This window comes from Cryptomeria japonica, chromosome 10 (assembly GCF_030272615.1).
Source record: "Cryptomeria japonica chromosome 10, Sugi_1.0, whole genome shotgun sequence".
Taxonomy (NCBI): Eukaryota; Viridiplantae; Streptophyta; class Pinopsida; order Cupressales; family Cupressaceae; genus Cryptomeria; species Cryptomeria japonica.
The window spans coordinates 302,631,260-302,644,722 of NC_081414.1; the positions used below are offsets into that span (position 1 = coordinate 302,631,260).

General features: G+C 37.3%; 1 protein-coding gene across 1 annotated transcript in view; it reads left to right on the top strand.

The window, feature by feature from the left end:
- The first annotated feature begins 242 nt into the window (after positions 1-242).
- Positions 243-13,463, top strand: part of LOC131052010 (nudix hydrolase 15, mitochondrial) — a 57,333-nt gene continuing 44,112 nt past the window's right edge. Inside the window, exon 1 of the mRNA XM_057986618.2 lies at positions 243-918. Coding sequence (XP_057842601.2) covers positions 555-918 — 364 coding nt within the window. The 5' untranslated portion in view covers positions 243-554. The remainder of the gene's footprint in view (positions 919-13,463) is intronic.

The following is a 13,463-nucleotide window of genomic DNA, read 5'->3' on the forward strand; positions in this document are numbered from 1 at the left end:
TTAGTTGATTAAAGCATCGAGTTCTCAATGTAGAGACCCAAGTTCAACTCCCAAGAAGAACATCTTTGTGAAATTCTAAGTTGTGACTCTTGATCTTCCATAGATTGTATTTGTCACATTGTTTAAAGTGAGGCTTGGCATTTGTAATAAGTTTGTAATTATTCTATGATACTTAATACAAAAAAATAATATTTTCTTCTTAATATGATGCTCTTTGTCTCACGTGCAAAACGAGAAAACCAAAGCAACGAGGAAACCAAAGCAACGAAGATTACTTCATTTTCTCAAAACGGGGGCCGCCAGGGGTTCGAATTCTCTACCTTCACATGGTCAAACTCTTCCCAGAACGCCGTACAGAATTGCGGGTGCGAACAACTCATACCTCTGTAACGATTAGTTATTAGAGACATTGATAACAATCACCAAAACTCGTGCAGATTTCCTGTCAAAAGTATTGTACTCGGAGCTCTACGGAATGCACTCCGAATTGTATGGAATGAATCTGCAGCTTACACGTTTGGAAATTTGCCTGCAATTTAAGTGAGCGCCTTAGCATGCTTGTATCATTAGTATCGAGAAGAGTAAGCTCTTTAGTATTATCGAGAAGGCTGGTAGTTCATTCAATGGGGGAAGAATGGGGAAGCCTGAAGCTCAAGAGTTTAGCGCAGCAGCTGAGGTTTTACAAGCCCCCTGACTCAGCGGTGTGGGAGAATCAAACGGAAGAGAGCAGCGGAGGAGGGGTTTCTTCGCAATTGGGCGTGGCTGAATCCGTCGCATTTTCGTCTAATTCGCCAGAGGTTTGTGCAGCGAGGAAACGGACAAAAAGGGCAGGTGTGCTCATCTGTTTGTTTGAAGGCTCTCAGGGTGATCTAAGGGTTATACTCACCAAGCGATCTGGCAATTTGAACTCCCATTCAGGTTGGGGTTTACTGCTTTTTTTTTTTGGTTCTGCCTGTGAAAAATTTAGGTTCTGACTGCAATTCCACAACATAATATTTATCGCAATTACAGAGATCAAATATAGTATAGGGCAGAAATTAAACATAAACTTCATACATGCATATGGGTGCACTCCTTTATAATATCAAAGTTACATGAAAAAATCGTCGTTATGGCAGAAATCAAATGCAAAATATGGATCGGTTAGGACTTAAACTTGAGACTTACAAGACCTACAGTGGGTAGGCTTTACAATTGGACTTCTGGCCATCTTTATTATTCCGAAAGCAATTGCTTCAACAATAGCAAACACTATAAATGAATTCAAATGTTAATAATTGGCTACGTCAGATATAAATCAAGGCCTAGTTGAACGTGAGACTTCCTAGGCACACAATGAGTGCTCTTATGTCTGAGATACAAGCTCTCTGCATGTTTTGGAACGTGGATTTATTTCAACACCAGTGTTAAATATAAACGAAATTAAGTGTCAATAATTAGCAATATAGGATGTAACAGAATCAAATATAGGTGAACCGTGAGATAGATAGTTTTTGAATTTCCATGAACTATCTAGGAGTTGACCTAAGGTTTTCGAGGCACGGCACACAACGATGTCTCTTTTACCGAGTTAATAGCTGTCTACAGGGTTTGGACTATGGATTTTCCAAGAATTTTAATCTATGTTGCATGAAGTTTTCAGGATAGGGATGGTAGGAGATGGGGGAATATGTTTCCAGGATGGATTTTTTAGGTTTTTTAGGGGACAACAAAAAGAATGTTTATATAAAAAATAAAGAAAAGATAAAAGATACAGGAAAACATTGATAAGACATTTATCATATACATTATAGATCCTTAATACACAACATTAGAGTTGAATTGAAGATTGCATTGATGGTCAAACAAATTAATAACTGTGAAAACTCAAAATTTAATTGCTTCCCTAATTCATTGTCAATGTGCATATGATATTAAATGCAAAAATACAAAAAAATACCCAAAGGCTGCAAGTTTGAACTACAGAGACAAATTCACAAAGACATAGTGATAGAAACTATGAGGCTGCCTTTACCTAGATGTTCTAGTTTTGTTTTAGGTGTGCCAGTATCTCGCTGGTCTTTTGCTGTACTTTTCTCTGGCTGCTGTCTTTTGTGCTGATCTTTTGCTGCCTTTCTTTCTTCACTCTGTCCTTTCTTGCTTCTCTAATGCTTTTCTTTATGATATGTAAGTGGGTTTCGGGTCTCTTAAAACCTGTTTCTCCTTAATCAAAAACTATGAGGCTGCCTCTAATTGGCATCTGCCTATATTGCATTAAAATCAGAGTTTTACTTTGAGTTTCTGCCACAATGAAGGATTGCTTCATCCAATCCAATGGAACTCCAACCAATACCTCTTGTGTCTTCTTCTCATCAATTTGGGTGGTGGCTTTTGGATTAACATCCCACTATAAAATTGGAGCTTGTCAATACTCTGAAGTCTGATGATCTTGAAGTTGCAAAGCACTATACATGACCACAAACTTCTCTATTTGTCTAGGGGTAAACCTTTTCTTTTTCATCGAGTGGATGACACTATATGTGGACCAATTCCTCTCTACAACAAAGGAATTGGAAACTTGTGAAAGGAGGTGAATAACGAGCATCCTCAACTTTGATGTATCCTTGACATGTCATGTTCACCATCCAGTGGGAGCAGTTTGACCTTATGTAGCTCTATTTATACTCATCTTTGGTTTATTGAATGTTGGACTATGAAGATTAGTAAAGGCAAGCCATTGCGTGCAAGTATAGTCAACTTCTCACTAGAATACATACTTTGAAGGGCCTTCATTAACCCTTCTTTCACATCTTTGTCATTGCAAGGAGGCATCCTTCCAGCCTTTGGTGCATATCATTTGGGATTTCGTGCAAAGGCTACCATATGAAGCGGGTGTTTATAGTTTTTCACTACTACATCTCAATGGACTCAATATGCTAATTGTATAATCCTAAATTAGGATCTCTATTACAAATTGTTTGCTTCATTCATCCAAGTATGCAGTCAAATGTCTCATAAATCTCTCCAAAACTAAGAGAGTCCATATTGGCAGATCTAATGACATCTAAATCAGGTGAGTTGAAGGAGCAAACATTTGTGCATTGAAAAAATTAAAGAAAGGCAACTTAGAGAATTAGAATCAGAAATTTAATAACAAAATTAACAATCAATCTATTAATAAAATTAACATTTTTTAAAAAATCAATAGATTATTACCACATCAAAGATCTTTTGTTTGATACCTTTTCCTTCAACAGTTTTTGCAATAGGTCATCTAGTCCACCAATTTTACCATCATCAATTGTAGAGCCTTCTACACCTCAAGCATCCTCTCTAACAAAATGAAATAACTGACATACCTAATTTCCACAAGTTTGAGGAATTCCTTCTTTTTAAAAGCCTTGAAGAGAGCAAGTGAGGTGTGGTGGCTGCAAATGACCATTTGAATATCTTGAACTTTTGCCACCATTTGCCACATACAATCTATCTTCCCTATGTCTTTCAATATGTTATTCAATACATAAACACATGGGGTTCAAAAGATGTGCTTGTAAGCACCCTCCACCATTATACTTGTTAATTTGCACATGTGCTAAATTAGTGATCACTTGTACAACATTTGAGGTCCCAACCTTCTCTATGGCCTCTCACAAAATTTGAAATTGGAAGTCTACATTCATACACTTCTCAGAATAATCAATAGCTCTAAGAAAATAAGAGTCAGTTGAACATGTGACTATGATGTTGATGAGTGACTGATGTCTAATATTGGTTCACTGATCTATGACAATAAAGCAGCCCATCCTAATCCAAGCCTGCCTCATGTCCTCCATCAGATTACTTACCTTAGAATATTCTTTGTCAAGGAGGGTAATGTGCAGTTTATGTTCTCTAGGGGTAAATGAGGGACCAACAAAAGCCACACTTTTGAACATTTTTTTGAAGTAAGGAGAATGTGCTACACGGAATGGGATGGCATGTGCATAGAAAAATTTGGCAATAGAATACTCTACCACATCCCATGCTTGCATATTGAGCATACCTGCAACTATCCGTGTCTTCACACTAGCACCAGTTTTTATTTTTTCTTTTGTAGAAACATCACCACCACCATTGCCAACCATGGAAGGCATAGTCATAGTTGATTGTGTAGGCATTGGCACACCCTTAGACTTTTCTTCTGCCCCCATATGCAATCTATGAACCTCTACTTCTTTATCCTCCTTTACATTTGGACACATCTTAACCCCATGTCTTGTAAGGCCCAAGAGATGAGAATATGCTCTATTGCAACTCCCTTTAAAATTTGTTTTGCAAATGTGACACAACCACACCCTACTACCATCAATTTTTCTTTTTATCTATGTTGAGGGCTATCAGAATTCGAAGAAGAGGTTTTTAGGAATTAAAAGGGACCTTTGCATAAGGATTTAAAATGGTGGAAGGGCACTCAAATGAATTTTCTGGCTGTTTTCCTTCATTCATAGTACTCCCACTCCCTGATGATCCTCAACTGAGGTTGAAACTCTCACATTTCTTTCTTCCATCTCATGTTTACCACTGTCATTTCTACTTCTTATGTTGTTTTGCGAAACAATAATGCAGGTGCAAACTGAAAATAGAAAAACAATTTTTTTTTCTTAAAACTAAAAAAAATAAAAATAAATGGAAGAATTGTTGAAAATGTTAGCTAGCTTGGATACCTGATTATCAAACTCTTAATGTTGTCAAATGACAATTAAATTTATATGTATTATCTCAATTAAGTTGTTATTGGGCTGGACCCAAATGTATCGTGGGAAGAAGTTAATTATATTATTGGGTTGGGCCCAAATGTAACACGGAAGGGAAATTCAATGTCTATTGGGCTGGACCAAAATTTCTAACATGGGAAATGTATAATTAATAATACAACATTAATTAATTATCATACAAGCCGACTTGAGGATGATTGGCGCCAAAAGGAAGATATATAAACCACTCCAAGATGAAGTCATTCAACACACAATCATTATCAAATGTGATCTGCTCTCCTAGCAGCAATCTCTTCTCATGCGAACTTGTATAAGGTGGTTATGCAAAACCCTTCAAGGTTGAATGTGGTGAAGTTGTAAAAGTTCTCCATAAGGTCTCTTGTGCGAATCTGATTTGGACATCTGCTGCTCCTCTTTATCACCTGCTTTTAGTGAAAGGCTGCATTCATCACTGATATCTTGAACAACAATCTGAGATAAGTCATTACCTTGTAAACTATTTATATTTGAGATAATACATATCACATTTAAAGGCTGGGTTTTTCACCTCCAAGAGGGAGGCTTTCTTAGGGTATTGGTGTCTTGTGTCTTATGTTTTATTGCTGTTACTGTTTATTCACAGTTTGATTATAATCTAATTGGTTAAATTAACATCTGATTGCTTAAAACTAACATGGTATCAGAGCTTTAGGTTCATTCAAATAATCAGATTATTAGTTGCCCTTCACTTTCAGTTTGCTGTTTTAGTTTTTGCAAGATGGTTACATGTCTGAAAGTAGAGAATAGACTTGAAGGTGCCCTAAATTTTACATCATGGAAGGTTCGTGTCCTCCTTGCACTTGAAGAACTAGAGCTGTTACAGTTTGTGGAAGATATGGATCTGATTGAACCTTTGGATCCGGAAGAGCTAAATCAATTCAAGAAGAATGCTCTCAAAGCAAAGAAGTTTCTTATTGATTCTGTGAAGGATCATCTTGTTCCAGTCATCTCCAAATTGAAGACAGCCCGAGAGATGTTCAAACATCTAGAAGGGATATATGAGATCAATAACATCAGCCCGACACTCACATTGAGGCAGCAACTTCTTCAAGTCAAAATGTGCAAAGGAGATTCAGTCATGTCCTTCTTCATGAAGATTTCAGAATTGAAAGACCAACTCAGCGCCATTGGAAGCGAGGTTGTGGACAAGGATATTGTCATGATTGTGTTGAATGGTCTTCCTGACTCATGGGATCCCTTCATTCAGAGCATAAGTGGAAGAGCTGAATTCCCTTCCTTCGATCGCCTCCGGTCAGATTGCATTCAAGAGGAGTCATGCCTAGCTGCTAGAGAAATGCATAAAGGCTCTCATGGAGGAGATCAACATGTGCTTGCATCTCAACATGTTAGAAGAAAGGGAGGCCATTGGAAGAAGAACAACTTCAAAAGAGATAGAGACTTCAGACCTCCAACTTTCGATTCAAGGAAGAAGCCAAGGGATCTTTCACGTGTCCTTTTGCTTCAGATGCGACAAGTTTGGACATTATGCCAAAGAATGTCAGAATCCACCCATGCTAGGGGAGGCCAACCTGAATGAAGTTGCAAACTCAGAGGATAATGAAGACTATCTCTTCATTTCTGCTTTGTCCAGCAATGTGCCAACCGATAGCAACACTTGGTTGATCGACAGTGTTGCATCTAGACACATCACGGGATATCGAGAGCATCTCTTAGGTTTGATGGAGAAAGAGTCCAATCTTCATGTGGTAATTGGTGATGATGCGTAGTATTCGGTAAGAGGCTTTGGTAGTACTTCTTTAAATTTAGAATCTGCTATGTCCTTGCATCTTAGTGACATTTTATTTGTCCCTGGAATTAAGAGGAATTTAATTTCTATTTCTGCCCTAGAAGATAAAGGTTATCAAATAGCTTTTTCTGAGGGTAAAGTACTTGCATGGCCTAAGAAATCTAGTATTAAATCTGCTCGTGTTATTGGAAATAGATATGATAGTTTGTATAAGCTTTCAACTAACCCCATTCGAGCACTTATTCATGAAGCTTCTAAATCTAGCGAGCTATGGCATAGAAGGCTCAGTCATCTTCACTATCAGGCACTTCCTTCACTTGAAAGGATGGTTAAAGGTATGCCTAAACTTAATCAATCTCATGATGATGCTTGCAAAGGTTGTGCATTAGGTAAGAACACCAAAAGTCCATTTCATAAAAGTGAAAGTAGAGCTAAAGAAAAACTAACACTTGTTCATTCTGATCTATGTGGACCAATGTCTGTTCCTTCACCTAGCGGATTTCTATACTATGTTACATTTATAGATGATTTTTCTAGAAAGACTTGGATTTACTTTCTAAAATCTAAAGAATCTGATGAAGTGTTAAGTAGGTTCAAAGAATTTAAAGCTCTAGCTGAAAATATGTCTGGTAAAAGGATTAAAGTGTTAAAATCTGACAATGGAGGTGAATACACCTCAAGTAGCTTCAATGACTTTTGTGTAGAAACATGAATTAAGAGGGAGTTCTGCGTTCCCTACAATCCTCAACAAAATGGTGTAGCTAAATGAAAGAATAGAACTATTGTTGAAGCTGCCAAAGCTATAATTCATGATTAGGACCTGCAGATCTTCTTATGGGCTGAAGCATCCAAGACTGCTATGTACATTCAAAATAGATGTCCTCACCGTGTCCTGAAGAACATAACTCCCGAGGAAGCTTTCACAGGAGTCAAACCAAATATCAACCACCTTTGGATATTTGGAAGTCTTGTCTATGTTCATGTGCCAAAGGAAAAGAGGACTAAGTTAGAGCCTTCCGGGAAGAAGGGTATCCTTGTTGGATATAGTGAATCTTCCAAGGCATTTCGCATCTACATTCCTGGACAAAGGTACATCGAGGTAAGCAGGGATGTCACCTTTGAAGAAAATATTGCTTTCAAGAAATCTAAAGGTTCTCTTATTGATAATGATAAAGAAATTAATGATAATCAAGATATGGATATTGATACTAACCCTGAGATTTAGAGGGAGCCTATTGAGCCTCCTGAACCTATTGAGCATGATGATCCTCCTGAGCCTCTGGTTCCAACTGATGGACCTAGAGATATTGCAGTTAGCAAGAAAAGACCCCTTTGGGTTAGAAGCACAATTCAAGATGCAGAAAAGTTTGCAGCTCCTAGTGGTACTTTCAGAGAAAGTAAGAGACCTCAAAAGCTCCCTAACTATGTTGCAATGATGTGCAACATGATTGAGGCTGAACCATCCAGCATAGAAGAAGCTATGAACCAACAAGCATGGAAGTTAGCTATGGACGAAGAGTATCAATCCATCATCAAGAATGATGTTTGGGATGTTGTGCCTAGACCTAAAGGTAAGTATGTTGTTTCTTCCAAATGGTTGTTTAAAATTAAACATGTTGCTGATGGTAGTATAGAGAAATATAAAGCTAGATTTGTAGCTTGTGGTTTTTCTCAAAAGGAAGGCATAGATTATGAAGAAACATTTGCTCCTGTTGCTAGATATACTTCTATTAGAACTATTATAGCTATTGCTGCAGCCAAAGGTTGGAAATTACATCAAATGGATGTAAAGACTGCCTTCCTTAATGGTGTTATTGAGGAAGAAGTCTATATTGAACAACTTGAAGGTTATGAGATTCATAATAGAGAGACTCATGTGTGCAGATTGAAGAAAGCTCTCTACAGCCTCAAGCAAGCTCCTAGAGCTTGGTATGAAAGAATTGATAAGTACTTAGTTAGTTTAGGGTTTTATAAGAATGATGCCGATCCTAACATTTTCTTTAAAGTATTTAATGGTGAAATGCTAATTCTGGTTCTATATGTTGATGATTTATTTCTAACTGGTGAAGATAGCCTCATCATTAGGTGTAAGAAAGAATTAGCTACTCAATTTGAAATGAAGGATCTAGGTCTAATGCATTACTTTCTAGGGTTAGAAGTGTGACAAAGACCTAATGAAATTATTCTAAGTCAAGGTAAATATACTATTGATTTATTGAAAAGATTTGATATGATGGATTGTAAACCTATGTCTACTCCTATGGAAACTAACTTGAAGAAGTTGAGTATTTTTGCAGCTAACTCTGATTTTGCAGATCCCTCAGAGTACAGGCAGTTGATTGGATCCTTGATGTATCTAGTCAACACTAGACCAGATATTTGCTATGCAGTGAGTGCACTTAGCCAATTCATGAACCAGCCAAAGCATGTTCACTTGGTGGCAGCCAAGCACATCCTGAGATACTTGCGTGGAACAATTGGCTATGGGATGAAGTATCCAATCAACACAACAATCAATTTGGAAGGCTACTCTGATTCTGATTGGGCTGGAAGTGTTATTGACAGGAAAAGAACTTCAGGAATCTATTTCACCTTGGGTTCCGCTATGATCTCTTGTGCTAGTAGGAAACAGTCCTCAGTTGCATTAAGTACTACAGAAGCTAAATACATTGCTTCAAGTGTGGCAATTAGAGAAGCAGTTTGGCTTCGCAAGCTTCTTGCTGAGTTGTTTAGGCAACCTTGGGAATCCACTATTATTTATTGTGATAATCAGAGCTGTATTAAAATGTCTAATAATCTCGTGTTTCATGACAGGTCAAAACATGTGGAAACTCATTATCACTATATTCGTGATATGGCACAAAGAGGTGCCATTCAGCTGAAATATATCAGCACTGATGAACATGTTTCTGATGTTCTCACTAAGCCTCTAGCTCGGGTGAAGTTTGAGTACTTCAGAGAAAAGCTTGGAATGGTGGAGAACATAACATTGATTGAGAGGGAGTCTCAATCTTAGTGATGCAATTCAGTTTACGTCTTCCACCCTCTGCAGGCAATGCAAGGTGGAGTCACCCTCTACGGGCAATGCAAGGTGACAGCGTGTCCTTCTCTGGAGAAAGCTGAGATGTAAGACCTCTTCCACCCTCTGCAGGCAATGCAAGGTGGATCCATCCTCTGCGGGCAATGCAAGATGGACACCATGAAATGAGTTCATGATATTTATGTGTTTGTATTGCAGGTATACTCTATAGAGCTTATACATTCATCCTTGCGGGCAATGCAAGATGAAAATCATGAACGGATCATGACATATGGCAGATATCCTCCCTAGCTAAGAGGGAGTGCTGAAAATGTTAGCTAGCTCGGATACTTGATTGTCAAACTCTTAATATTGTCAAATGACAATTAAATTTATATGTATTATCTCAATTTAGTTGTTATTGGGCTGGACCCAAATATCTAACATGGGAAATGTATAATTAATAATACAACATTAATTAATTATCATACAAGCCGACTTGAGGATGATTGGCGCCAAAAGGAAGATATATAAACCACTCCAAGATGAAGTCATTCAACACACAATCATTATCAAATGCGATCTGCTCTCCTAGCAGCGATCTCTTCTCATGCGAACTTGTATAAGGCGGTAATACAAAACCCTTCAAGGTTGAATGTGGCGAAGTTGTAAAAGTTCTCCATAAGGTCTCTTGTGCGAATCTGATTTGGACATTTGCTGCTCCTCCTTATCACCTGCTGTTAGTGAAGGGCTGCATTCATCACTGATATATTGAAACAGCAATCTGAGAAAAGTCATTACCTTGTAAACTGTCTATATTTGAGATAATACATATCACATTTAAAGGCTGGATTTTTCACCTCCAAGAGGGAGGTTTTCCCAGGGTATTGGTGTCTTGTGTCTTATTTTTTATTGCTGTTACTGTTTATTCACAGTCTGATTATAATCTAATTGGTTAAACTAACATCTGATTGCTTAAAACTAACAATAATCGTTTACACTTTCACTTCTTTTGCTATCTCACTGCTCACTGCTCTCCAATGCTGATTTCTTCAGCTGCTTCTTCATACTCTGCTCAAACTTTTTTTTTTCTGCTCCAACTTGGCTGCAATTTTTTCGACATCTAAAAGCAAATTAGAATGAGGTAGAGATGCTTCTTTTTTTTTATTTTGCTTCTTGAATATCTATCACTCCTTATTTGGTAAACTCTCTGTGGTCCCCACTGGTTCTAATGTGTTCAAAAGCATTTGGAAAGCATCGGAATTGGTTAAAAGTATGGTTTATGGTAGTGAATTTTACAGCCAAGAAGGCTGCAAAATCTTTGTCTTTAGATCTGTATGGTGGAACCTATATCATAAAGACAAACCCCTTGCATTGCTGCAGGGATGCTCCTCTAAGATTTGGTACAGAAAAGGCATTAAAAGTTTTAATCACAATATTGAGAATATGCAGTTAAGGTCTTGGTCTGACCTAAGCACTGAATATAATCTCCCCCAATCCCATTGTAGAACATACTCAATGGTTAGGGAAGCTTGCAAAGCTCTGAACTTTCTTGTTAAATCTACTGCTGATTCAGTCATGGTAAATTATGCAAAATGGTGTAATGGCACAGTTTTATCTAAAGTGAACTTCAAAGTGGTCTACAGCTCTATGGTGAAGACACATGCTGTGACCAGTCACCTCAATGCTTGTTGGAATCTGAACCTTAATCCTGCCCAGTGGTCTAAAATTCTTAATCACCTGTGGTCTAGTGTTCTGGAACCAAAGAAATCTTGCTTTAAATGGCTCTTGCTTTTGAAGAAACTCCCCCCTGTCCACTCCCAGTGTTAACTTCTGTCCACTTTGTTCAATACTTGTCTTCTTTGACTGACTGTTTCTTTGCTAAAGATGTCTGGTCCTATTTTTGGTCTGGATTGGATTCTTGGGGTACAAACAGAAGTTAGTATAAGCTTGAAACCTTGTTTGGCTGCATTAAGGGTCTTAGCAAAGTTTATAATCTTTTTTGGCTCATTTTATCTGTTGAGATTCTTTGGCTTTTGTGGAAGTATAGGAATGAAGATTGGTTTCAAGGGAAGAAGAGAATGCTTGCCGAGTCTTCTAAAAGACTCATATTCCATCTTGTTTCAATGCAAGTTACTATATTACATTAGAGATCTTCAGGGAAAGGTTCCAAGAGTTGATGGATCAGGGCACACCACTATTAAAAGGTCAGAGATCAAGTATGCTAGATATTGGCCACACACAAGGAAAGCCAATGAAGAATTTTAAGGAGCTATCTTGAATTTCAAAAGAAATATAATATGAAATACCAAGCCATTCTCATGGAGGACCTAGGTTTCGAGGATGAATGCAAAGACAGTCAGATAGAGAATGATGATTTCATGCCAGAAGTTGTGAGATCTAATGAAGAAATCTCTGCCACTAAGCCACCTATAGTGTTGAATGATATAGATACATACAGTGAAAGCTTTGCTTGACTTGTTGCTGCTACCTACAGTATCAGTGACAGTGGTCTCCTTTTGTCTATGCTAAGCACAATATTCAGTGACAGAAGTGCCTTGAACTGCCAGTGGCATTGACTGTGTTCTCTTTTTTGTTTTGATAGCATGTGATACGTAATGTGAATGCAATTTGAAATGTAACAGACTCTAGTATTAGTCAGGACTGTAATGTCTGATCTGAACTGAGACACTGCCATCTTTATTTTTGGTTTGTAACCTCTGCTCTGAACTGTGATGCTGTGTCTGATCTGAGCTGAGCTGGATTGTATCCTCTGTGATTCCTTTTGGTAATATATTATCAATTCAAAATAAATTCAAATGTTAATATCAGTAATATTTTCAGCGAAGAAAGAAACAAGCATAAATGGATGTGCACAAAGCTTTAGTTTTTACTCTACTGAGGCAACCTATAAATAGAATATAGTGGACAATTCCAACCGTTTATATAGTGGATAAAATGTATATATACATGTATGCTACAACCCATACCCCTTTACCTTTCATATTCTTACCTGGCTACTGGTTAGATGTCTGTGTATAATTTTTACATAATTTTCTCCTTTTTTAAACAAAGATCAGGGCAATTTCATTTTGTTTATTTATTACTACTAAATTGACAGTGTTTGTCCTTACCTAGGTTGCCCGTTCGGGTTCAGGTTCAAGTTCGGGTTCGAAGAACCAGTTCGCCAGTACGGCAAAATTTTGAAATGGGGTTGGGTTCGTTGGTACAAAAACATGTAAAATTTATATATATATAAATATATTTATGCAGCCTGTAAGCATGAATTAAGATTAGAATGTCACATAATATCATATAAACAACAAAAACACCATAAACTTGTAATCATAGCATCATGATCATACCATCATATACTTCAAGTTCAACATCAAAATATTAAAATGATAATATCAAGTTCAAGTATCATTGTTTCAAAATTCAACTTGCAACAATTGGAACTTTATACTAAGTTTAATTGTTTAAATCATCTAATCTTCTTCTTCTTCTTCGGCATTAGTTGATTCACAAATACTGCCAAGGCCAATGGGATCAGCTGCACCAATAACATTCTTGCTGTCCAAGTCCTCCAATGCAGCAACTACAAGTTGAGAAGTGGAAGCATCCAAGTCAGTATGCTCTGCATTCATATCCCACATCTTTGACTCCCCTTCTTCATATTCATTCTGCTTGTGTGAAAGGAGACGCAAGTTGGAATGCACACATACTAAGTTCTCCACTCTTTTTGACTGCAACCTATTGCGCTTTACTAAGTGGATGAAAGAATATGTGCTCCAATTTCTTTTTGATGCAGATAAACTAGCAACCTATGAAGACAAGACAAAGTAAACAATTAAAATTAAATTAGTAAAGTTATAAAATTTCTAGCAACCTATGAAGACAAAGTAAATTAAAACTATAAATAAAA